Source organism: Zootoca vivipara, chromosome 7 (assembly GCF_963506605.1).
Source record: "Zootoca vivipara chromosome 7, rZooViv1.1, whole genome shotgun sequence".
In the NCBI taxonomy this organism is placed as follows: Eukaryota; Metazoa; Chordata; class Lepidosauria; order Squamata; family Lacertidae; genus Zootoca; species Zootoca vivipara.
The window spans coordinates 86990538-87015851 of record NC_083282.1 but is presented as its reverse complement, the minus strand read 5'-3'; the positions used below and the strand labels follow the sequence as shown (position 1 = coordinate 87015851).

Below are 25314 nucleotides of genomic sequence, written 5' to 3'. Positions count from 1 at the left end.
ATCATTTGTGGGGACCAAGTTTTTAATAGCAAAACAAACAGATGTGCAGTTATTACCTTCTCTACCCCTTACATAGCTGTAAGCCAGGCATCCCCAAACTGTGGCCCTCCAGATGTTTTGGCCTACAATTCCCATGATCCCTAGCTAACAGTACCAGTGGTCGGGGGAAGATGGGAATTGTAGTCCAAAACATCTGGAGGGCCGAAGTTTGGGGGTGCCTGCTATAAGCTATGGAATTCATTCCCCCAAGATGTAGTGGTGACTACCATCCTGGATAGCTTTAAAAGGCAATTAGATATGTTTATATTTGATGTCACATCAACCCCTCATCTTCTAGGAAATGGGCTTTATCTCTGATTTGATCCGATTTGATCATTTCCTGTGTGATGCATCACTTCAGCACCACCCTACATACAGATCTATCTATCTTCCTTTTCAGTCCTCCTCTAGACGTGCCGGTCTCTGCTGCACTAACTGCCATACGACCAACACTACGCTCTGGAGACGGAATGCAGAAGGGGAGCCCGTCTGCAACGCATGTGGATTATACATGAAACTGCATGGGGTAAGGAGCTTGTTTTCAATAGCCTTGTATTCTATGCATGTGTCTCTTCAAACACAAAGCCCCAAAGAAATAATAAATGCAGAAACAAGTACATTATACAGAAATAAATACAGGCACGCACACCTCAGTTTACGCCGGAGTTACGTTCCAGGTCACCACATGCATTGGCAGAGCGCATTAAGCCCGCCTCCTTCCGGTGCCGAACATGGCACATGCATGCATCAAACGCACACAAATTGAGAGTGGCCTGTATGTTTTTAAAAACAACGACTCTAAAAGTCAATTCACAAAAGAATCAGTCACAAAAACCCTTCTACCCAACAACAGGATGGACAAGGCAGCACAATATAGTGGTCTCCATCAGTTCCCAAATACTTGAGAAAGAAACAAGTATTTGCCTCAGTTTTGCAGCTGAGGGGCTACCACTGAAAGGGCCTGTTCTCTCATTGCTCTCCTCTAAAAGTTTCTTGGAGAGGGCACTGAGAGAAAAGCTTTCAGACAACTATTCTGGGTGTCTGGGTCAGTACTTATGAGGTAAGGCAGTCTATAAGGAATCAGGGTCCAAAGCTGACCAAGGCTTTTTGCACCAAGGACAGCATTTTGATTTGAGTTCAGAAGTGGAATCTCCCGCCAGGCCAGAACCTGTGCCAGTGTGCTTTGCGTCTTTCAAAAATGCGGACCTAGGTTTCACCTGTCCCAGAGACAGAAGACTATCCTTGTTCAAGAAGTAAAAATACTGTACTCTTCAGCCACAGCTATTTCTCCTAATCAGTAGCGTAGGAAGGAAACTGGAGGAAATATGGGTGGGTGTGCGTGCGTGCCTGTCTGTCGTAAGGTTCTCCAAATACTCTGCCTCATGCATTTACTAGCCCAAGGACTGCCAATGAGAAAAATGAACCCCTTTGAAGGACAAGGACACCATGTGCATTGCACAGATACAATGACTATAAAGTGAATACTGGAGTGCTCTGCAGAAAGGCAAGCTGGTACTGACGATTCTTCCTCTTTTTGATGTCAAGGTACCCAGACCTCTGGCAATGAAAAAAGAAAGCATCCAGACAAGGAAGAGGAAACCTAAAAATATCACCAAAGGAAAATCCTCAACAGGTATCAATAATAATAGTAAATATAAAATAAATGCCGCCCCAGTGCATGCATGGATGTTCTGCTCCAAAGAGCTTACAATCCAACCTTCTACACTGCAGAATTAAGGAAAGGAAGGCAGTATCTGCATGATTTGATCCTTCGATGTTGACTCTTTCTACCATTGTGAAGCAGAATTCACAAAGTGCTCACACAGTTCACACACACACACTATGGAGTCAGCTACATTAGTAAAAAAAACAAAATAAAAAAATAGTGTTTTGAATGCATTGTAAAGATGCAACACCAGGTGGTGCTGGAGAGCAAACAAAATTATTTGTAATTTTTCATAGCATTGTTTTTTCTTAAAACGATTTAATTTCTGACTTATTTATAGCGTCCCCCTCCCTGTGTGTAGATCCACCCCATGTGTTCACACAGAGAGTTCATCTTTCTCTGTGTGTGTGATCTACAGTTCAGCCAAGGTTTCTCTCTGTGTTTAACCTTCACACACACACACATCCAACCCTAGCCAAACCCACAGTCTGAAGGAGATGCAACCCAGAAAGAATTATTTCATATGATTCTGCTGGCCAACTAGTTAGACCCTCTGTGATAACAAAGGATAAGGGTTAAAGCAAGGGCAAAGGGTGAGCTTGAAGGATGACAATTATAAAAATTAAGATTAAATTATAAATGATAAAATTAAAACGCTTAGTCCTTGTTTGGCTATTTGGGGTTGTCGTCCCCATTAAGATATTTTTCTAAAGTATTTTCTATTTGTGCAAGCCTTGGGGTTCCCTTAAGACTGCTCCTCTTGTGTGTGGACAGTATTGTTTTGGCTGCAAAAGGATTGACACTCAGTGGGTTGAGTTTGCTATTAGTAATGGGATAAAACAACAGGGAGGGAACCTTTTCCAATCTGAGGGCTGCATTCCATTGCAGGAACTTTCTGGGGGCCACATGCAGTCATGGCTGGGGCCACAGAGGCAAAAGCAGGGAAAGCACTGGATGTGATTGCTGCCTTTGTACAGTAGGCTAGATTCTAGCAATAAAGAAGTAATAGATTCCCCTCCCTCCCTCCCTCTTCATCCTTCATCCCCAAAGCAAGAGCCATTATCACAGTTCCAGAAAACATGGCAGCTGGGCAAAAGTTCTCAAGCAACACCCAGAGGCGAGCCAGTGAGAAGTATGGGGTGGGGTAGGGTCTAGGGAGGGTCCCAAGGGCCAAATAGATAGCCCTCATGGGCCACATTCAGCCCTGGACCTTACAGTTCCTCGCCCCTGAGAAAGAAGCAATTGTTTGGTCTCAGAGGCCTTGCACAGATGTCAGAAGTTTGAAGGAGATGGAAATATGAATAAATCATATGGCTTATAACTAGCAGTAATAATGCAATCTGCTTCTGCTTCACACTTCCATTAACGTATGAATTCTTTAAACCGTTTTATCTTGCAGGGTCCACCAATTCAACCACCAATTCCCCTTCCTCCATCACAAATTCTGAAAGCACCGTCACTTTAAAAACGGAACCCTCTGTAACATCGCAATATCCAGGGCAGTCGATCGTGGCAGCTTCCCAGGTAAATGGATGATGGTGAACTGCAGAACATCTTGACAAATGATAAGATATGATATGTAGCATGCTCGTGGATTTTGTGCTGCTGGTAGAGATGATAATGATGGACTCCTCTAGCAGTGATTGGCCAAGCTGCCGTAATTTCAAAGCCTCCTGGGCCAGTTAGAAATCAGGCATTGTCTTAGAGTATGGCAGGCCGGAGCAGAAATAAAGGCCCGTATTAAAAACGGAGGTCTATGAAAGGGGGAGACATAGTTGGCAGTAGACCAAAGGAATTATGGGAATGGAGATGAGTCCTGCAGAAGAATGAACGGGAGACCTGAAGAAGGAATAGAAGAGTTTAGTGTTTCTCCCTAGCTGTTGAACTACAACTCCCATCATCCCTGACTACTCATCCTGCTAGCTAGGGATGGTGGGAGTTGTAGTCCAACCACAGCCGGGGACCATAGCTGCCAAGTCTCCCGTTTTCCCTGGGAAATCCCCGTTTTTCCAGCTGTTCCTAGCTGAAAAAAATGGATTTTTTTTGTTTTCCCCCAGTTTATTCTGGTGCGGCGGCCATTTTGGAACTGGGCGGAGCATGCTCAGAAGCGACTTTTGATGCTGCTCTGCCCAGTTCCAAAATGGCTGCATTGCGACTTCTGGCGCGACGGCCATTTTGGAACTGGGCAAAGCAGCATCAAAAGTCACTTCTGAGCATGCTCTGCCCAGTTCCAAAATGGTGGCAGCGCTACTTCCGGTCTGCTATTTTCGGCCCGGTCCCTTATTTCTCTGACAGCAACTTGGCAGGTATGCTGGGGACCCAAGTTTGAGAAACACTGAAAGGGAAACTAGAAGCAGGGTGGCATAAAGAAGGGTGTGTGTTGGGGATGGGGAACCTGTGGCTCTCTGGATGTTGTTGGACTCCAATTCCCATCAGCCCAAGCCAACAATGGCCACTGCTCAAGGATGATGGGAGCTGTAGTCCAACGATATCTGGAGGGGTACAGGTTTCCCATTCTTTGTGTATACAGCCAGGAGCTGCAGAGATCAGGAAGACTGGAAGACTGACCCGTGTTAAACATATTAGTCTGTACGGCAGGGGTTAAAGCAATCAATGCAATAGAAATTTCACCTGTAATGGGGACAGCAAGCCCATTCATTTCTTTCTTGCAAATCCTCGTAGGGTCCAGGCCAATCTGAAGATGCGCTGGCTGACAGCCACACCCAGTTCAAGTACGAGCCAGAGGACTACGCCTTCTCTGCGGCCACCATGACCCAGCAGTCAGGACTCAGCGTTTCTCTTCGCCAAGACTCTTGGTGCGCCCTGGCACTGGCCTAGGAAACTGGTCTTCCATTTTAAAAACTGAAATCAGGCAGCAGATGAACCTGTTGTTCCCATGATGTCAGTGGATAGCAGGCAAAAAAAGAGGACCTTCCTACCTTAGTACTTTGGGTAATCCATGTGGGCCTGTGTTTCTAAACGCTGGCTCCTTTTTCCTTGGAAGATGCACCATTCGAACTGAATATGGCCAATTGCCTACCTTTTGACACATCTGACTCTATGGGTCTCTTCTGCTCTCTAAAAGTTTTCAAATTTTACCAGCACCAATCGAAAGCGGGAAGAAACCCAGACCTCTGTTCGGAGGAGGAGATATCTATCTTCCCCATGATCCATTTTAAAGAAATGAATCTCAGAATCTATACTTTTGTTCACAGTGATTTCAACCCCCCTCTTTTTATGACTCCCCTGTGTGCAATTTTACTCCACTTCCCAATAAAGACTATAATAGAAAGTGGCACCAAGTAACTTAATTTTATTAAAATGTAAACAGCCTTGCCTTCCTAATGTTTACTGGTGTGGGCAAGGCGAAGGGGAGAGGAAGGAGAGGAAAATAAACCTGTTTTAAAACATTTGCTGTTTTATATTAAAAAGAAAATAATTCTGATAGTGTGTTACCTTTCTGGAGTGTCTAATTTATCACCATTTTGAAAAAATAAATCACACAGAGAAATTCTCTTGAACTGCTCTTCCAAGCATTCTGTTGAAGAACGTTTCTCAACACAACAGCCCATCACACTGTAGCAGAGGTGAGGCCACTCCCAGCCATCAGTCTAGCTGCCACATTGTGGATTAAGACTTTCATTGCCTACTTGTCATATTATACACCCAGGGTATGGTCTGAAGGCACATGAGGTCACCATCTTGCTGAGGTTCAGCAGGTCTGGGTCTGATCAGGGCCTGGAACCCCATGCCCACCACCCTGGACTCCCTGGCTGGAGAAAGGTAGGGTACAAATGTAAGAAAGTGAATGAATCTGAGTTAGTATGCCTCTGAATGCCAGTCACTGGGGAACATGAGCCAGAGTTCACACTGATGTTCCACATCATAGGGGTCTTCCTATAGTCCATAGCTGCCAAGTCTCCCGTTTTCCCCGGGAAACCCCCGTTTTTCCAGCTGTCCCCAGCCAAAAAAAATGTTTTTTTTTGTTTTTCCCCAGTTTATTCTGGCGCAGCGGCCATTTTGGAACTGGACGGAGCATGCTCAGAAGCGACTTTTGATGCTGCTCCGCCCAGTTCCAAAATGGCTGCTGCGCTACTTCCAGTATGCTACTTTCGGTCAGGTCCCTTATTTTTCACAGAGGAACTTGGCAGGTATGCTATAGTCACCTGGTTGGCCCTTGTAGGTTCAGAAAGCTGGACAAGATGAGCCTTTGATCTGATCCAGCCGGACTCTGCATTATGAACTAACTACTATAGACAATGGTGATTATTATGGTTTTGGAATTTAATTTTGACTTTCCAAATACAGGCATTTGAACCTTTGTAGCTCAGCTTTGCTCTTGCCCGCAAAGGCCAGTCAAGCATAAACCGAGAAGCCTGGGGCAAGGAGACTTGACAGCACTACAAATACCTGACTGTCTTATCACACAGCAGAGGGCAAAGACTTGTTCTGTGTGATCCTTGAGGACAGGATGAGATCTAATGGGCATAGAGGAGGAGGTTGGAATTTTAGTTGTCCGTTAGGGTGGTAAGAGCAGCTCAACAAAGGAACTCATAACCTAGAGATTGGTGGGTTCTCCAACTCTAGAGGTCTTCAGGTGAAGATTAGGCAGCCATATCTTGGAGATGCTCCATCCCTGGATTTGCTGGGTTGAGCAGGGGGTTAGACTAGCAGGCCTTGGGAGATCCCTCTTACTCGAAGGACCCCTCAAGTTTGGGATCTGCCAGTATTCAGTGAGAGTGTGTTATGTTCAATGACCTTGGGTTCCTTTCTCAACCAGCTCCTGTAAACAAGTGAGGATTTTCCAAGATTATTCGGGGACCAATATAAGGAGATTTGGAGAGACCCAAACTTTCTGTTGAAGTGCTCTATGGAAACAAAAATGGGAGTGAGAGAGAAGTGAGTGGTGAGGTGTCATCAGCTCAGCACGACCAATTGTGTGTCCAGTAACGTTGCTTCAATCTAGCAGCAGCTATTTATAGCCAGGAAGTTGTCAAGGAATTACCCATTATTATGGAAACAATCTGGTTCAGGGCTTCCTGCACTGGTTGTTTTCCTTGTCAAAGAGAAATATGTGGTGTGTTTTTTTTTTTTGGTTTTTTTAATGATGTCAGATACACACAATGTCCCACGGTACCGAAGGAGAGAGGAGATGAAGAGGAGACTGTCTGTGAATTATGGGGACATTGTTAGTTCCCTGGGAAGAGGGATTGATCATTAAACCACTCTGCCAATTATAGCTCTTGTTGGAACTCCACAGAATAATAATAATAATAATAATAATAATAATAATAATAATAATAATAAATTAATTTTATTTATACCCTGCCCTCCCCAGCCAGGACCAGGCTCAGGGCGACGACCACCAAATAATAGGATTATGGGGTGAATAACCTCCTGAAGCAAAGAGCAAGAAAACACCTGAAGATGTGTTGGATTTGATGGGAGATGTTGGAGTGAAGATACTGGGTGCTTTAGACTGCTTTAACATGCACAGAGAGAGCTATTTTAAATCCACTGACCATCAATCTTGTAGCCAGCAGCGGGGAATGGGTGGCCCTGCAGATGTTGGACTCCAGTCCCCACCAGCTAACAATGGCTGCTGCTCAGCTCCAGCCAGCATGGCTAATGGTCAGGGATGGTGGCCATTGGACTTCAGCAACATCTAGAGAGCCGCAGTCATGTCCCAAGGCAATAGCCATGCTCTCAACTTTGTCTGCATAAGTCATTTTGTAAAGCGGGCACAGAGAGAACCAAAACTCTGCCAAGAGCTGACTTCCGATGGCTCCAGTAGAGTTATTTATGGGCTGCTGGTAAATGCAGACTGTACACTTGCTGCTTAAAGAAACAATGACAGCATGAGGAAAAAATGAAACAGTCGCTCTGCAAGCCTTACCTGCTTCTGCAGAGGGCTGCAAGGGAGCTTGTTGCAAGGCATCCATTTTTTTTTTACACCTGAAATAATGGTGCAGCGTTCCTCACCCAAAGATGATGCTCATGTGCATTCCGTCTTGTAGCCCTCAGAGTAGGTTTTGCACAATAGTGTCCAGTGTAGCAAACACAAGAGTTCCTTTCCTGCAATGGGCAGGGAAATTCACTCCTCTCCCACACCATCTCTATCCCAGTTCCCATATGCCGTCCATGTGTAGGACAGGCCTAAATGCCTGGGAAGGGGGAAGCGGGCAATTTCCCTCTCCAGTTTTATAAAATTACAACATGAAAAAAACAACAACAATAAAGACACAAATCAATACTCGTGGTCCACATCCTGGACTTGACAGAGCCTGAATGCATTCTTTATTTATAAAGGTATTTATATACTGCCATTTATATACTGCAACGTCAGGGCGGCGTACAATGATAAAACAGCATTAAGATGGTACGAAACAATAATTGAAAAGATCACTTAAAAAAAAACACCCTTCAAACAGCGACATAGGCCTGTTCACAGAACATCTTCTTAAGCAACTGCAATTCAAGTTGGTATTGAGTGGACTTTGCCAACTTTAGTGGGGAATCTTTAATTTTAATCACAGCATGTGTCTCCTCTGCCAATTTCCAGATCTTTCACTGCCACTCTATAGTTTCTGTTGGTGCCTGTTGTACTCCCCCCTCAGACAGAAGCTACTTCAGCTTAAACACCCATTAAGATTAGAGCTGTAGCACATTTTCCCCTTCAGAACAGCATATGCAAAAAAAGTCCTTTTTGCAGGGGTGCAAGTATGAGAAAAAAACCCGTACCCGTTGCTTTTCTATGCCTATTTGCAGGCATCATTCTCCAGCTCTGCTGCTGCTTCAATACCAGTTTGTTTGTCTTTAACCAGGTGGCTGCTTCTTTTGCTACAATATCCTAGCCCAGGGGTTCCCAACAAAATTTTCTCGAGGACCCCTCATCGAGCTGCTATTGTTGCAAGGACCCCCATTAATTCCTAATCCTAAAATTAAAAAGTGAGAGCCAAATTAAGAGTCTTTTTATATTTTATATTTATACATTTTTTTTACAGTTACAACAGAGTACTCCATCAGTTGGTTTTAATTTTCAGTTCTTAATGAGATGAACCACTTTTTAACCAACGGTCCATTTTTAACTACGCGAACTGTAGCTTCCGCGAAAAACAACGCTTTGTTTACAAACACTACTGTTTTGCAAAGAGGCAGCGCGCGCCAGGGAGGAGGGAGGGGAATGGAGAAGACAGGGTACCTGCGCAGTAGCGCACAAATGAAGCCGACGCGCGCAAAGCATCTTGGGGAGGTGAGCATTAGTAGAATGCGTGCGCTGCCTCTTTGCAAAACAGTAGTGTTTGTAAAGCGCCACCTAACGGCATACAGCAGAACTACTGCCTCTATTTAATTCTAGTTTTGCGCTAGACTCTGCTCATGCAGGAAGTGGACAAAACAAAAAATCTGTTATCATACGAAATATATTTAATATATTTTTTATTCTAATAGCATCTTGCGGACCCGTCTGGCATAGCTCGGGGACCCCTGGGGGTCCCCGGACCACCTGTTGGGAACCACTGTCCTAGCCAACCAGGGACCACATAGTGAATGTGATGAGATAATACGGTTAAATCATTGAGGGTCAATGAAGCCCACATGTGCATAGGAATGCACACAGAAGCATGCACTGATAGGAGTATGGCATGATTTGACTGCTGAACTGAGCAGAGTTTCCCGAGAGTTGGAAGCTTTTGTTGCATAAATTAAGGCACTAGTCCTCAAGCTAATGAGGACAACTTCATTCCTGATACCTAGATTTCTGAGTATGGGGAATGCATATGATGGCAGCATTCTTATAGATGAGCCTCCAGTCTATAATCCATGAGAACACTGACTGCATGTCTTTGATTGTCTAATGGTTGATCCTGAACCTCTCTGCCCGCAGCTACGATACCTCCTCTGCCTATCACTTGCCGCCCTGTTATGCATGCACGGGGCTTAAAGACTTAGAACTGTGTCCCTGCCACATCTCCTTAACCCAAAGCACATGTGCAATATGAGCTACCCCATCACCCCACGTGCGTCGGTGGACGTACTCTGCTGTTGCTGCACAGCCGCCTTCAGGCTATGCATTGCCGCTGTCCAAAGGCCACTGGCCCAGATGGTTTTACAACATAACTGCAGCGATCCGTTCGTCCTGCCCTTTACACTGATGCCTCTGAATTTTCACCGAGTCAGCAAGTAGCACAACGAAGCTCTCACATCTATATCAATGCAGGTTGTTCTTGTTTATGGTCATGTTAATGGTGCAATAAATCCTGAATTAACCTGGGAGACTTAACAAAATAATAATCCAAAGTTCTCTCTAGGGAAAATCCCACCAGGAACCTTTGCAACTTCAGTTCCACTTGGTAGCTTTGTACCTTCACAGTAATCCGTACTGCTTTGAAGAGTGAGGCCCAGTCCACTAGGAATTTATTCTGGACCATTGGAATGAACAGGATCTGTGCAAGAACATTAGTTGTTGAAGTTGGAAGTGGATTTGCTGCTTCAGATCTGTGCCGTTGAACCATTCGTAAACCCATTGTATGTGACACATGCAAGACATAGGGACATAGGAAGCTGCCTTGGTCACTGACTGGCAATGGGTCTCCAGGGTTTCAGATGAGCTATTCCCAGCCCTACCTGGGGATGCCAGGGATTGCAATGCACTCTATGTGGGGCTACCTTTGAAGGTGACCCAGAAACTACATCTTAAGACAGCCCTGTAACAGGAGGTTTTTAACTTTTGATGTTTTAATTATGTTTTTAGATATGCTGTAAGCTGCCCAGAGTGGCTGGGGAAACCCAACCAGATGGGTGGGGTGTTGTTGTTGTTGTTGTTGTTGTTGTTGTTGTTGTTGTTGTTGTTGTTACAGCCCTTCCCCTAGACAGAAGGCACTTCTGCCTCCATTGTTCCTCAGCCAGACACCAAGTTTGTTTGCCTCTGTCCCCATTTGGCCACTCAGAGGTTTCTAGGCTGGTAGGTCCTTAACTTCAACCACCATGTTTTGTAAGTGTTCCAGTGGAGGCTGGACATAATACGGGCCAGCAATAAAACTTTACGGCAGAGGGGTAGCCAACGTGCTGCCCTCTAGAGGATGTTGGCCTACAGCTCCCATCATCCCTGATCATTGGCCATGCTGAGGGGAGTTGGTCCAACAACATGAGGAATGATGGGAGTTGAAGGCCAACAAGACCTGGGAGACCAGGGTTCAGGTTGCCACTCAGCCAGGAAACTCACTTTGGCCAGCTACTGTCTCTCAGCCTAACCTACCTCACAGCGCTGTTGTGAGGGCACAGCAGGGCAGTGGAGAACAATGTATGCCACCTTCAGCTCACTGAAGAAAAGGTGGGGTATAAATGTAACAGATAGACAGAGAACCAGCCTCCCCTCAGGGTGTTTTAGATTTTGGAGGACAGAGTCATGGAACTCCATATAATTTGTAGTTCAAATCTCAATGTGGGGAGGAAGAGGGGAAATTAGTGCTATGCCTTCCATAATTTCTCCCCAACTGATGTCCCCAAAGGTCATTTGTGACAGCTAACTTGGCATTGATAGCTTACCATTTTCTTTTTCTTAATGTGCCAATCTTGCTATTGCTTGATCCATAGCAATCCTGACACTTCATATGTTCAGGTTACCGTGCGAATGAGGTGTCCATGTTTGACCTTGCCATCTTTCTCTCTTTTGATTAATAACTCTCAAACCACAATCAGAAGTGGGTGGGAGCATTTCCACAGCCGACAGTTGCTAATGCTGTTAGACATTTAAAAATAAATGATAATGTTTCTCTTAGCCTGACAGCTTACATGGGAACTTACTAAGAAGGCTGTGGGTTTGTTTGGGGGCTGTCAGGAAGCATTTAAAGTGCATTCTATCACTCCAGATTAAAGGGGGTGGTAAGCTACACACAGCAATACCGTTTCGGTCACAAGGCCATTTGAAGCCTCTTTGCAAATGGGACAACAAGCTCAGAAGCCTCTCTTGCTCTGGATTTCCTCTCCAGCAACCGAGACCAAGAAACACAATTCATTTCTTGGGCACACTCACTTGGCAGGGCTGCAGAGTTCTGATTCTCAAAGGCTGAGATCATAGACAAGAAGAAGCTGCCTTATACCAAGTCAGACCATTGTTCCATCTAGGTCAATAATCTCTAAACCAGGGGTTGGGAACCTCCAGCCCATAGGCCTAATCAGGCCCAACATGGGTCCCAATTTGGCACATGAGGCTGTTTCCCTCCAAACCAAGGCCATCTGCCCCACATCTGATATGGGGTAAGGGACAGGTGGAGACATGGATGCTGATGCCTTTATGCTCCCAGTCCTTGGCAAGGGAGGCAGCTGATTGGTGGGGAGAGTCAAATAAGCCTTGAAAGGGCTTGCAAGTCCCCTGCACTGTTGGGACTTCAAAGCACCCCATCGCCTGACGCCACTTCGAGTCATGTGATTGAATGTGGGAGATCCTGCCTGTCAAATTTGGCCCATGAGGGTTAGGGGAGATTAGGTGCCAGCCCACTAGTCAGGTTGACTCCCTGCCCCCAATCTGGGCCTAAACTAGACTGGTGGTGAAGGCCCCAGGTTCCAGACAGGGGTTTCTCCCAGCCCCACTTGAGATGCCAAAGGATGCACATCCAAGTGCTCTGTCATGCAGCTACATGTAGGACATTGCAAGGAGAGCTTCAGAAGTATAGTTACCGATTCCTTTACTTTCTGCCATATAAAATCACCCATTGCTGTGAAGTGCAGAAAGAAAACGGGTGACTAGAGAAGTGGTGGTAAATTCTAGCTATTTCAGAGCTAAGCAGAAATAGCTGAGGATCTGAAGCTTCTTGTTTCTGTTGGAGATTCATTACCCGTGTCGACAATCATGGGATTATTGTCTATCACATGATGGCGTATGTTTTTCATTCCACAGAGTGGGAAGTGACGGAAACAGGATGTTTGTGTTACTGTGTTCCGTGAAGTGGGACTACTGTCCTTTATTCTTTCTCTTTGCTGTCTGATGCTAAAGAGAGAGGGAGCCATGTTGCAGTCCTCCGAGTGTATTACAGTATATGTAAATAAACGTGGATTAGCCAAAATGTTGAGTTGCTGAGTTCTGTTACGCAACTGCGCAAACTCTGTGGATCCGTAAGTGTGCTGATGTTTCTTGGCATCAGTCGCTGTGATGTTCAGAGAAAGCTTTTGAAGCTCCCGAATGATTGGCCAGGAGGGAGAGAATATGCTAGTCGGGCATGTATCTTTGCCAAGGTCCTACTTGTGTGTTTCATCCTACGTTAAATCCTAGGAAAATGGACAGTAAGGTGAGGGCCCTCAGAGCTGGATCTCAGTGTCCAGGCTGAATGACAGGGGTGGAGACACTCCTTCAGGTATACAGGGCCGAGGCCATTTACCCAAGTACCTGCAGACTGGGGAAAACACTACAAGTACATTCTCAATACCTGGAATGGCTCATCCAGATGATTCCTCACAGTGCTTTGTCATCCCATTGAGAACTGCATCCCCAGTCGGGATCATGATAGTGACCTGAAAAGTGTCAGAAGCTTCTGGTTGGCCACTTTGAGAACAGGATTCTGGCCTAGATGGGCCTTTGACCTGATCCTGCACCACAGTTCAAGAAGGATACTGACAAGCTGGAACGTGTCCAGAGGAGGGCAACCAAAATGGTCAAAAGCCTGGAAACGATGCCTTATGAGGAACGGCTTAGGGAGCTGGGTATGTTTAGCCTGGAGAAGAGAAGGTTAAGGGGTGATATGATAGCCATGTACAAATATATAAAAGGATGTCATATAGAGGAGGGAGAAAGGTTGTTTTCTGCTGCTCCAGAGAAGCGGACATGGAGCAATGGATTCAAACTACAAGAAAGAAGATTCCACCTAAACATTAGGAAGAACTTCCTGACAGTAAGAGGTGTTCGACAGTGGAATTTGCTGCCAAGGAGTGTGGTGGAGTCTCCTCCTTTGGAGGTCTTTAAGCGGAGGCTTGACAGTCATCTGTCAGGAATGCTTTGATGGTGTTTCCTGCTTGGCAGGGGGTTGGACTGGATGGCCCTTGTGGTCTCTTCCAACGCTATGATTCTATGATTCTTCTCATGTCCTTACGTCCCCTTGCTCAACAGGGCAGGGTGGAGATGGCTTGGCTGGACAACATCAACTCCCTTCCCGCCTTGGAACCATCGGCCATCCCTGGCCTTTTCTCTTGAGGATGCCCTCAGTCTGACTCGCCATATCTCCCCTCAAAGTTTTGTCCCCAGCCTTTACACACAGTGAGTGGCACCAGCAACTTTCTCTCCCCTTTTAAACATTCTAACTTTGCCTGGGATTAAAATGTGATTAGAAAGGATTTAGCCACTTTGGGGCATGAAATATTAACAACTCATTTATTTCTGTGTGTCTGGTTTTAATCACAAGGTTTCGAGATGGTCAAAGCCTTCGCCCTGAAGGTTGACTTTTATCAGACGAAATGTACCCTTTTGCCTTTCAGAAGTTGCAGGCACGGCAAACTTTCCGTCTGAGGCCACGTAACTTCTCAGAGAGTCAAGGGTTGCCATGGAATGAAGGACAGGACTTGGGGGGCAGTTTCAAATTACCCTACTGCACCACCGATGGCACAGGAGCGAGACTTCTGGGCTTGTAGGTATGCTAGGTTCATTAATGGATAGTTCATTAGTGATCCTGGGCAGGCTACTTTGCCTAATCTCCTCACAAGGTTGTTGTGAGGCTAAAGTGCCCCTCTGAGCACCTGGAGGAGGATGTGAATGACAAGTATAATGGTTTAAGTCACACTGAAATGGAGAATGCCTGTGTTGCTGAAAGGGTTTAATTGAAAGATTGCATTGAAGCTAAAGAAGAAGAACAGGAGCTCTCTAAGCATCCGGGTGGGTTGATAATTAACTGTTGTTCTCTGCTGTGTCACGTTCCTGACTTAGATCACACGAAAGAGAAAGGATTACACTTTATGCATATGTTAATTGGTGGGTCTCCATTTTGTGTTTTAGCCTTTCTCTGAATGCCACAAGTGTAAATGAGTCTCCTGAAGGGAGAGAAAATGGAGACTGTGGGGAAAAAGAGATCTTTGCTTCTAGGTCTGTTTGGAATTACTTTTGATTTCTAAGATGCTGGACATGCACAATGTGTGGAATTATTTGGATGCATCTTAGATGTTTTTGTTCTGTTTTGAAGAAGGTTCTGCAAGTAAAGCTTGAATCAAACTTACGGGTCTGGGCAATGTTTTATTCCAAAAGGATTCAGTCTTTATGCATCCAGTTGTTTCAAACAGCACATTATTAATATATGCAACAGAGAGTGCCTCTGACCATGTGCAGAGAGATCATTTCACTTCCCACTGAATAGCCAGAACTAGACTCCACATATCTTGTATGGGTAGGTTCCCTGTGCCCCCTCCTCCTTATGGAATCCATTATTAAGTCAATGGCTACTAGCACAGAAGGCATTGAAAGGGGAGACTGGACCATTGGTAGCGAACCCGTGTCCTCCCTAAATTGTTGGACTCCCATCAGGTTCAACCAGCATGGCCAGTAGTCAAGGCTGATGGGAGTTGTAGTCCAACATCATATGGGTGGCCACAAGTCCCTCATCGCTAAGCAAATTCAGGAAGACTGATGTATTGGTGGCTATCAACAATAGCTAAATGAACCCACATGTTCAGTAGAAGTCTACTCTTAAATGTAAGGTGTCAAGGAGACATGCAAAGCGCCTTGCTTGTGAGCACCTAATGAGAGCTAAGAATAAAGCTTCCTTGTACAGAAGCAGTGTACCTCTAAACCAGCTGTTACAGGCAGCCAGAGGTGGACAGATGTTTCCCTGCTTCCCATAGAAATCTGGCTGACTACTGCTGGCCATAAAATGCAGGTCTAAGTGGAGCTTGTTCTGACCTAGCAAAAGCATTCTTAATTTATTTAGCCTCAAGTTTTCCCATGGATCACACTTTATATCCCGGATAAATATGAATGCACTTAAGAAGGGTTGGTTTTTTGTTTTTTGTTTTTTAATGTTGCTGCTGTTTCTTTGGATTTCGTTCCAGGACAGAGGGTAAAAAAGAGTCACCACGGACTTATATGAAAAGAGAGGGCTTTACAATGAAAAAAAACAACACCTAAAAACTAAAAATGGAAAACTTGTTCCAATTTAACAGCAGCTTTTATTAGCTGGGGCTTGTCCTGCCTGATTAATGACCACTTCCCTTTGAAAGTACAGGAGGCGTTTCGAGACACCAAGAATAAGTGGGTTCCTTCAAACGTCCAGCTTCCTCCAGGATTTACTGTAGAAAGATTTAATACAATTCAGCACAAACATTTTAACCTTTCCATCTAAAGTGTTGAATCCAACCATTTCCTGAATGGGCATAATTTAAAAGGCTGTCCTTTTCCTGGGTCAAGTTCTCGAAAGCATTTAACGTTGCCGGGCTGCTCTGGAGTCCTTTAAGAAAACATCGAGTGAGCATGCAGCCTCGTTGAGATAAATCAGAAATGTTTATTTTATGAATGAAAGAGGAAACTAAATACCCAAATAAAGTCCTACATCTCCACGCCAGGAGCTAACTGCCCTTTTAAATTTCCTTGCTCTCCTGAAGGAGGCTTTAAAGGTGATTTATGGAGCAAGGGACCTTTACATACTGCTGACTAAGATCCCAGGGGAGCCTCTGAGTTAAAAGGAGTGCCTTCTGCAACATTTTCAACTTTTGTTGGTGTTGCATCTCCCCACCACCACCTGAACATCACTAGACGGACGCCACGCAGGTGGCGCTGTGTCTAAACCAGGGGTCAGCAAACTTTTTCTGCAGGGGGCCGGTCCACTATCCCTGAGACCTTGTGGGGGGGCAAGGTTTGCAAATGAGGTGCTGTGGAGCATTGTGGGGCAGTGCTGTCTGTGCTCGCTGTGAATTGAAGGAGTGTGGGAAGAAGGTAGCCCAGGTCCAGGTTCATGTTTCTCCCAACGGAGACAGCTCCGTTTCCGCTGCTGCCGCCTCGCCTCAGCCACCGCTGCCAGGAAAGGAGTAGAGCAGAGCAGAGTGGAGCAGGCGGAGGCGGAGGCCTGGGGCAGCTCCATGTGCCTCCTTGATGTGCTTCCTGCTGGGCGGGCGCCCTGGCGCATCGCGCCAGTAAGCCCAATAGGAAGGACGGCCCTGCACCTGAGGGCCAGATTTAGAATGCGATTGGGCTGGATGCAGCCACTGAACCTTAGTTTGCCTACCCCTGGTCTAAAGCACTGAGCCTCTTGGGCTTGCCAATCAGAAGGTCGGCAGTTCGAATCTCCATGACGGAGTGAGCTCCTGGCCCTCTGTTCCAGCTTCTGGCAACCTAGCAGTTCGAAAGCACATCAGTGCAAGTAGATAAATAGGTACTGCTGTAGCGGGAAGGTACACAGCGTTTCCGTATGCTCTGGTTTCCGTCACAGTGTTCCGTTGCGCTAGGAGCGGTTTAGTCATACTGTCTGGCCACATGACCCAGAAATCTGTCTGTGGACAAACACAGGCTCCCTTGGCCTGAAAGTGAGATGAGCACCGCAACCCCATAGAAACCTTTGACTGGGCTTAACCAGGAGTCCTTTACCTTTACCTATAGAGGGAGACAAAGAGATGACTTCCATGTATCCCAGCTATGGTACCCCTAGTTGCCCCCTGTTGATTAGTTCATGGAACCATTGAATTGTAGAGTTGGAAGGGACCCTTAGGGTCATCTAGTCCAACCCCCTGCGATGCAGGAATCTTTTTGCCCAATGTGGGGCTCGAACACATGGCCCTAAGATTAATAGTCTCATGCATTTTTCATAGCTCTTTGGGTAAGAGCTTGGTGCTGATAACGCCAAGGATACAGGTTTAATCTCTGTATAGGACAGCTGCATATTCCTGCATTGCAGGGGGTTGCAACTCTACAGTTCTATAATTCTAAGACCCTATGTTCTACCAAATGAACTATCTTGGCACCCCAAATTTAAAAAAAAATTGTGGTCTTTTAAACTTTGTGCACACGGAGTATTATTTTTGTTACTATGGTATGTATTTTTGTGTTTTTATATTGTAAACCGCCCTGGGATCCTTGGATGAAGGGCAGTATAGAAAATAATAATAATAATAATAATAATAATAATAATAATAATAATAATAATGCACACTGGAGAACCCCAAGATTTGGGAGGGATCTCAAATCTCTCCTAGACCGACCTAGGGGCAAGCGATGCAGGAAATCCATTGCCACCGTATCCCTGATAGGTAGTCTCCCGAGTTCTAGAGTGTTTAGAGGACAGAAAAATTGTGCAAATTTGTTTGGCACTGTTTAGACAGGTTTCAGAATCCCCCATTTCTTGTTACAGAATTTGCATTTCCTGGAAACAGGACTTTCAAGCTGTTTAACACCGAGTATACACAGGCCTGCCTATTCCCTAAAAAGCTCTTTTCCAAATTGAAAAGGTCATAAATCTGCACGTGCCCTGGCCCATTCTCTGGGATTGCAGACTCCTCTACAATCACTGCTTTTGATCATCATGAAATCTTCTTGTTTGCTTTTTTTTTGCATGCTGAAGGAATGCTGTTGTTTTACACAGTGTTCCAACACACATTGATTCGGTCGTGGCCGTGTGCTGCTTTCCGACATGGTATTAACTGTGCAACAGCTTCATAAATTGCTCCCCTTAGGACAGTGATGGGCAACCTTTTGAGCTTGGTGTGTCAAAATTCGCCAAAAAACCGAGCATAACTCGGGTGGTGTTTCACTTCGAGAGAAAAAACACCATAATTTCGCGATAGTTATAGTTTAAATAACAAAAATGTATAATTGTAATATATAACTGTATTTAATAAACCAAAAACTAATTATTTAACCAAACCAAACCAAAAAACCCTTATTTATCACAAAGTGCCCAGAGTTGTTGAGCTTTTTGCGGGGAGCTGCTGACCAAAGTTTTGGAGGTTTTTTGGGGGATGCAAAAGTTGCTTTGCTTTTTTGGGGGGGGATGCCCCAAAGCTGCTGCGCTTTTGGGGGGGGGAAGAGAACAGAAATAAATGATGAATAATACCTTCGCTGGAACTAACATGCAGCACCGACATAGTCTGTCAAAGCGCCAAAAACCCAGCACAGAATGGGTTAAAAAACGAACGCTGTTACACCCAATCATAGTCTGCCAAAGCGCCAAAAAAAAGCACAGAAAGGGTTAAAAAACCAATCTCTGGCTACCAGCAGCAACAACAACAACAAAAGGATCTGGGTTTTAACAGTGGAGACAAGCTGTAGGAGGAGCGGGAGAACAAAAGGGGGGGAAACAACCACAACAACGTGAATGGGCTGATGGGGCGCGTGCCAGAAGTGAGGGCTCTGCGTGTCACATCTGACACGCGTGTCATAGGTTCGCCATCACTGCCTTAGGATGTCCCTATTTTCTTCTGAGAAATGTTGGAGGATATGCCACTTACTGTATTTAGAACACCCGCTGCCTGAGGCAGGTCCCTCATTCTGGCTATACCTGATTATACATTGACCTTCTCGTTCAATCTTTGCATCGTGTACTTCCAACCGAGTATGATTCCGTTCTGCTCTGAACACTGAAAGCCAAGACATCTTCCAGGAGTGATCCAACCTTCCTAAGCCTTCAGAAAGTATTCCCCCACCCACACACCCTGCCTGCCCTTGCTGGGAGTTTTCTTCAGTATCTCATCCTGCTGTAATAATGAATGGCTACAGTAATGCTGACGTGATTGACACATTAAATGCCTCTACTTGAGCCAAACAGATTATTGGATGATAAATGTCCGAAGGCCCATGCAAATGGTTTGGATTTCCTTCTTCTCCAGCCCCTGGGGCTCAGCATGCTCCATGCAGCGGGGTCAGACTGGGTTCGTCTCTTCGCTTTCCCTGCCAATTTCCCGAGTGGAGCTCGGCGGATAAATGAGGCTTCTGCAGCAATGCCGACACACTTGGGCCACAGAGCTCCTCGCTGCAGCATATGGCTTTAATGTTTATAAGCTCGTCGCTTGGCACACGATATTTCAGCCCCATGTCCAAACACAACAATTTGACATATAGCTTTATTTATGTAAAGGGATGCTATCAGAGTCTTTCCCTGTCCCAATTGGCTGCCAGTAACCCGGGCCGCAAGAGGGGGCGGGCTTCTCCACCCGGGTCAGACCCTGGCACTATGGCTGCTGCTCCCAGTAGGCTCAAAATTCTTCCTCAGTTGCGACAGGAAAGCAGAGCAGAACCATTTTAAAGAAGATGATTAGGGAGGGGGAGATTTGGCCCATATTCACATCATCAAGTCTTTCTGCGGGGATTGCATCTAGAGCAGGGATGTGTAAATCTGTCCATCTTGGTCCCTCTCCACTTCTCATTTTCCCAGTCTTAACCTTGGTTCACCACATTTGTTTATTTGTTTGTTTATGCCAATCAATTTTTATTCATTCCCCAAATTTATAACACATCAATGCCAAATTAAAACTAATTTAATACAATTTCCCCAAAAACTGGCTTCCCACTCTCTTCCTGGATATTTCCATTTCTTCCCCTATTACATGCTGCTTACATTACAAATTTATCTCTAATTTGCACCCATTTCTTAAAACAAATATCCTTATTCCCGCAACGGGGCGAGCTCCCGTTGCTCGGTCCCAGCTCCTGCCCACCTAGCAGTTCGAAAGCACATCAAAGTGAAAGTAGATACCGGTAAATAGGGACCGCACCGGCGGGAAGGTAAACGGCGTTTCCGTGCGCTGCTCTGGTTCGCCAGAAGCAGCTTTGTCATGCTGGCCACATAACCCGGAAGCTGTCTACGGACAAACGCCAGCTCCCTTGGCCTATAGAGCGAGATGAGCGCCGCAACCCCAGAGTCGGACACGACTGGACCTTTACCTTTTTACATTACAAGTTTATCTCTAATTTGCACCCATTTCTTAAAACAAATATCCTTATCCCTCAGCTGTCCCTTTTCCAACTCCTGTGTTTGCCCCATTTTTGCATCCATTTGTAATCATTAAAGTTGTAGAACCATACAATTGTAGAGTTGGAAGGGACATCGGTGGTTGTCTGTCCCCTGCCTTGCCCCAGGCAACCCACACTACGCCACTGGCTGCAGAACCATACGATATCAAACTGTCAGTTTGGGGAGGAGGGTTAGAGAATCTTCCCTCATCATAGAATTGTAGAGTTGGAAGGAACTCTGAGGGTCATCTAATCCAACCTCCTGCAGTGCAGGAATCTCAACTAAAGCATCCAGGGCAGATGGCCATCCCAGTGTCTCCTTAAAAACCTCCAAGGATGGAGAGTCCTCCTGAGCATTTCTCAGCATCTTAATGGGCAACAGCTGTGTTTTTTTCTTATGAAGTTAGAATGGCCAAAATTCATAAGAACATAAGAGACTGCAGGATCAGGCCAAAAGCCCATCTAGTCCAGCACCCTGTTCTCACAGTGGTCATCCAGATGCCTATGGGAAACTCACAAGCAGAAGTCAAACCCTGTGGTTTCCAGCAACTGGTATTTGGAACATTGCTGCCTGCAGCTGTGGAAGTAGAACATAGCCATCCAGGGCAGCTGTCTATCAGCTCCATCTGGTACGCAGGCTGAGACCCTACCTGCCCGCAGACTGTCTCGCCAGAGTGGTGCATGCTCTGGTTATCTCCCGCTTGGATTACTGCAATGCGCTCTATGTGGGGCTACCTTTGAAGGTGACCCGGGAACTGCAACTAATCCAGAATGCGGCAGCTAGACTGGTGACTGGGAGCGGCCGCCGTGGCCACATAACACCGGTCCTGAGAGATCTACACTGGCTCCCAGTACGTTTCCAAGCACAATTCAAAGTGTTGGTGTGTTGACCTTTAAAGCCCTAAACGGCCTTGGTCCTGTATACCTGAAGGAGCGTCTCCACACCCATCGTTCAGCCCAGACACTGAGATCCAGCGCCGAGGGCCTTCTGGCGGTTCCCTCATTGAGAGAAGTGAGGTTACAGGGAACCAGACAGAGGGCCTTCTCGGTAGCCGCACCCGCCCTGTGGAATGCCCTTCCATCAGATGTCAAGGAAATAAGCAGCTATCCTAATTTTAAAAGACACCTGAAGGCAGCCCTGTTTAGGGAAGCTTTTAATATTTAATGCTGTGTTGTTTTAATATTCAATTGGGAGCCGCCCAGAGTGGCTGGGCAGAGTATAAATAATAAATCATCATCGTCATCATCATCATCATCATGGCGTGCAGGCATTGACACGCTCCTCTTCCATGAATTTGTCTACTCCCCTTTTAAAGCCACCCAAATTTGTGGTCATCATTGCCTCCTGCAGGAACGAGTTCCATGGTTTAATTTGCAAATTCCAAACTGAACCCACCCCCCTTCTGTTTCTTTATGCAGTTTTCCTCAATGCCAATCCCACACAGACCTCCTTCCAGGAAAGCAAGAAGCTTTATCTAAGTTCAGGATCACATCTAACTCAGGTAAAAGTACTCAAGGAAGGTGCAAAACGGGACCAGTAAGGGGTGGGGCGAAGGGGTGTGGCATGAGGAGAGTTCTGAGGGTCAGGCAGAAAAGCAGCCCTGTCCTAGATGCACATAGGGACATATGCTTAGGACTGCACTTGTAATTCACAAAGCCTAAAGCAGGGGTTGGCAAGGTTTACCTCGCCTGGGCTGGTTCACTACAGCGGAGCTCCCTCCGTGGGCTGGATCATGCGTTTGCCCGCGATTTCCGGTGTCTGTGTCTGTGCAGACGCGATTTCCAGCGTCTGTATCTTCGCAGACGTGATTTTTGGGGTCTGCACATGCACAGACATGATTTCCGGTGCCGCGGAAGCGAGTCCCTGCGCCGTGCTGCATCGGTTTCTCGCTGAGCGGGCAGCTCAGTTCGGGGGCGGCTTGTGGGCCGGTTAAATGACCCCTGTGGGCAGCTTGTGGCCCATGGGCCTTAGGCTGCTGACCCCTGGACTAAGGACTTCTACCCAGACCGAGAATGCAACATGTTTATCCCTCTCTCCCTCCGAGAAGGAAAGCCGACTCACAAACCAAAGGACAAAAATGCACTTCTGTGAATACTCCACCAGAACTTCCTCCTAAAAGCAATTAATTGTGGAAGCGTGACGGGCCCTCTGCAATGTCCTAGTCCGCACTGCGCAGCACAATGTCAGAGCAGACAATAGCAGCTAAAAATATCCCGTGACAGGAATTTGCCTGGAATGTTTTTCGGCTTGGTAGATGGAGAGGTTTTATATATAGTCAAGGGGCAGGAGGGTAAATGGGGTTTGCTGGTTTATCTGTGTGGAAGAGATCTTATTTTTAGGCCTATGAACCTGGGTGCAGGGTGTTTATTTTTAAGTTATTCCTGTAACGCACCCTCCAAAGTCACACAGCAGCAAGTGTGGGGCTTCCACAACCCTCTTACAACCAATACAACAGGCTACTTCCTCTCACCAGCAAATAATCTCCATCGATCCTCCAGCCGGCATATGAGTCTAGATTGGTGTTTTTAATATTGGCTCCATTCAAGAAACATGGGGTGGCTTTTCCATGTCCCCGCTTGTGATTTTTTACTGCCTGCTTCTGCTGGTCCCCCTTTTCAGTGGCAGCCCTCCCACAGAAGGGCTCCTGGAGCCATCTTTATCTGTTTTTAGGCACCAGGCAAAAACATTCCCTTTTAACTGGGCTTTTGGTCTTTAATTTCAAGGGTTTCAGATATATTTTGCCTCTTTTTGTGGGGAAGAATCTGTAAGGCCAAACTTTTATCTGTGCAGATGTGGTTTTGGGTTTTTATTGGTTGTGCGTGTTAAAATTGGTTTTAATGTTTACTCTGTTTTTGTAGGTCACTTTGTGAGGAAAGTTACTAAATAACAACAAGAGGAGGCTCAGCACCCTTAAAGATACAGTGCCCCTCTAGGACTCATTACTGCTACCCAGACACTCAATACTTGGCTCTAGAGCAGTGGTTCCCAACCTTTTTTTTCAGCCATGCCCCATCTATGCATCTCTAAAATCCTGATGCCCACCCTCCTCTGTGACATATAATTCTTATTATTCAAAAAGTGAACTCCTATTCACGTGGAGGAATCCTAAAAGGCCATTAACTTGGACTAAACAAACTGCCCCCCTTAAAAATCAAATTGCCCCCCCCCCGTGTGGCATCTGCCCCACATCTGGAACCACAGCTCTAGAGGAAGCTTATACCAGGTGAAGTGATTTGCCCCGCTAGCTCACTCTTGTCTATTTTGACTGAGAGCAGAACCTAGAGCTAAAGGCTTCCCAATCTTAACTGGAGGTGGCATGGACCATCCTGGGATCTTCTGCATGCAATCATCTGCTCTGCTACTAAGCTATGCCTCCCTTCCTCCCACACCAAGCTGGCCATGTGCACTGGCTTTGGCCTCAATAAGTTTCCCATGCTGTGCTCCACAGCTCCAGGCCAGAGGGGTGTATCTCCTTCGTCATTGGCTGCCACTACTGTCTGAGACAGGCGTAAGAGTTGAACTCTCTTTATCTTTGAGGGTTGGCTTAATCAGCTTCTCCCATCTGGACGGTGTGCAAACGCACCCATTGGGAGCTTTGCATTTCGGTGTCCCAAATTGTGCAGTTTTGTGGGAAATAACCTGCGTTCTTCCAAAGAAGAAAAACAGCTTGAGGCTCCCTCTGCTGGCTGGTTTTGAAAATGCTCCGCACATGAGAGAGCAAAGACGGTGCCAATGAACAAATCTTCGGCTGTGGGTGCGTTCCCTTTTAACTCCAGCTCCGGTGTGCTCCTGTTGCTGGCGTTTGAAGCCAAGTACACATAGCTCTAGCTGCAATCCATAGGTATGCCATTGTTTATTGAGAAACACTCCTTTTTGCTGCGTTCCCCCTCAAATCGGCTGCCATTTGATTTGAAAACGACAGCTGCAGTCCAACCGAGGTGTGGGCATTTGAGACAGCCATTGCAGGTGTGCCGGTGACAGCACATGTGCAGGTGACTTCATTGAATAGGACTCATGGGCGGAGGAAAGGGGGTGCGGTGGGGGCGGGCCACCCAGGGTGTCACCACTGGGGGTGTGTGACAAAATGCCGGGCTTGGGCGCCCGCATCGGAGTTTGCCTATGCCTGTTCTTAAAGGAATATTGGTACACTCCAGTCCAGCACAGAGTTAAGTTGAGGCTTATTGTTTGTTTTGAACCCAAAGCAGTGCTGGAGAGGTTGCAGCTCTGAGCAGGAGAATGGTCAGCGGGTGGGAGAAGGAGTTGGTTGCTTAACCCTTCCCCACCCACCCAGTTTTTCACCATTGACTGGGAAGACAACTGCAGAGGACAGAGCCAATCAAATCTCACCCTTCATGCAACTCCATGTCATGTCTGGTTCGGGCGTAGCAGTCAAATGCCGGCCTCGGGAGAAGCATGCTTGTCTGGAGTCTCCTCACCACATCCCTGGCAACGCCCTCTGGGCCATGGCTTCTGAAAGATTAGAGAGACAAAGGATGCTGAATTCCATGGCGGCAGAGCATGTAACATTGGTGTTGGCTCCTGATGCAATCAATCAAGCTATGTGCTTTTTCAAAGGCAAACATACTTTGGGGGTTCGTTATCGCTTACATATACACAAAGCCAGACACAAGGCAGACCAGTCAAACTTCATTAATCCATGTGTGGGTTGCAACCAGCATATCTGACTCGGCCTGCGGC

The 25314-nt window shown here is 46.2% G+C and overlaps 1 protein-coding gene across 2 annotated transcripts in view; it reads left to right on the top strand.

The window, feature by feature from the left end:
* GATA5 (GATA binding protein 5) overlaps positions 1-5636 on the top strand; it is a 47568-nt gene extending 41932 nt beyond the window's left edge. For both annotated transcript variants that reach the window (XM_035122892.2, XM_035122891.2), the window contains exons 4-7: positions 440-565; positions 1585-1672; positions 3105-3229; positions 4388-5636. In XM_035122892.2, the coding sequence (XP_034978783.1) occupies positions 440-565; positions 1585-1672; positions 3105-3229; positions 4388-4543 (495 nt within the window). In that variant the 3' untranslated portion in view covers positions 4544-5636. The remainder of the gene's footprint in view (positions 1-439; positions 566-1584; positions 1673-3104; positions 3230-4387) is intronic.
* The last annotated feature ends 19678 nt before the right edge of the window (positions 5637-25314 follow it).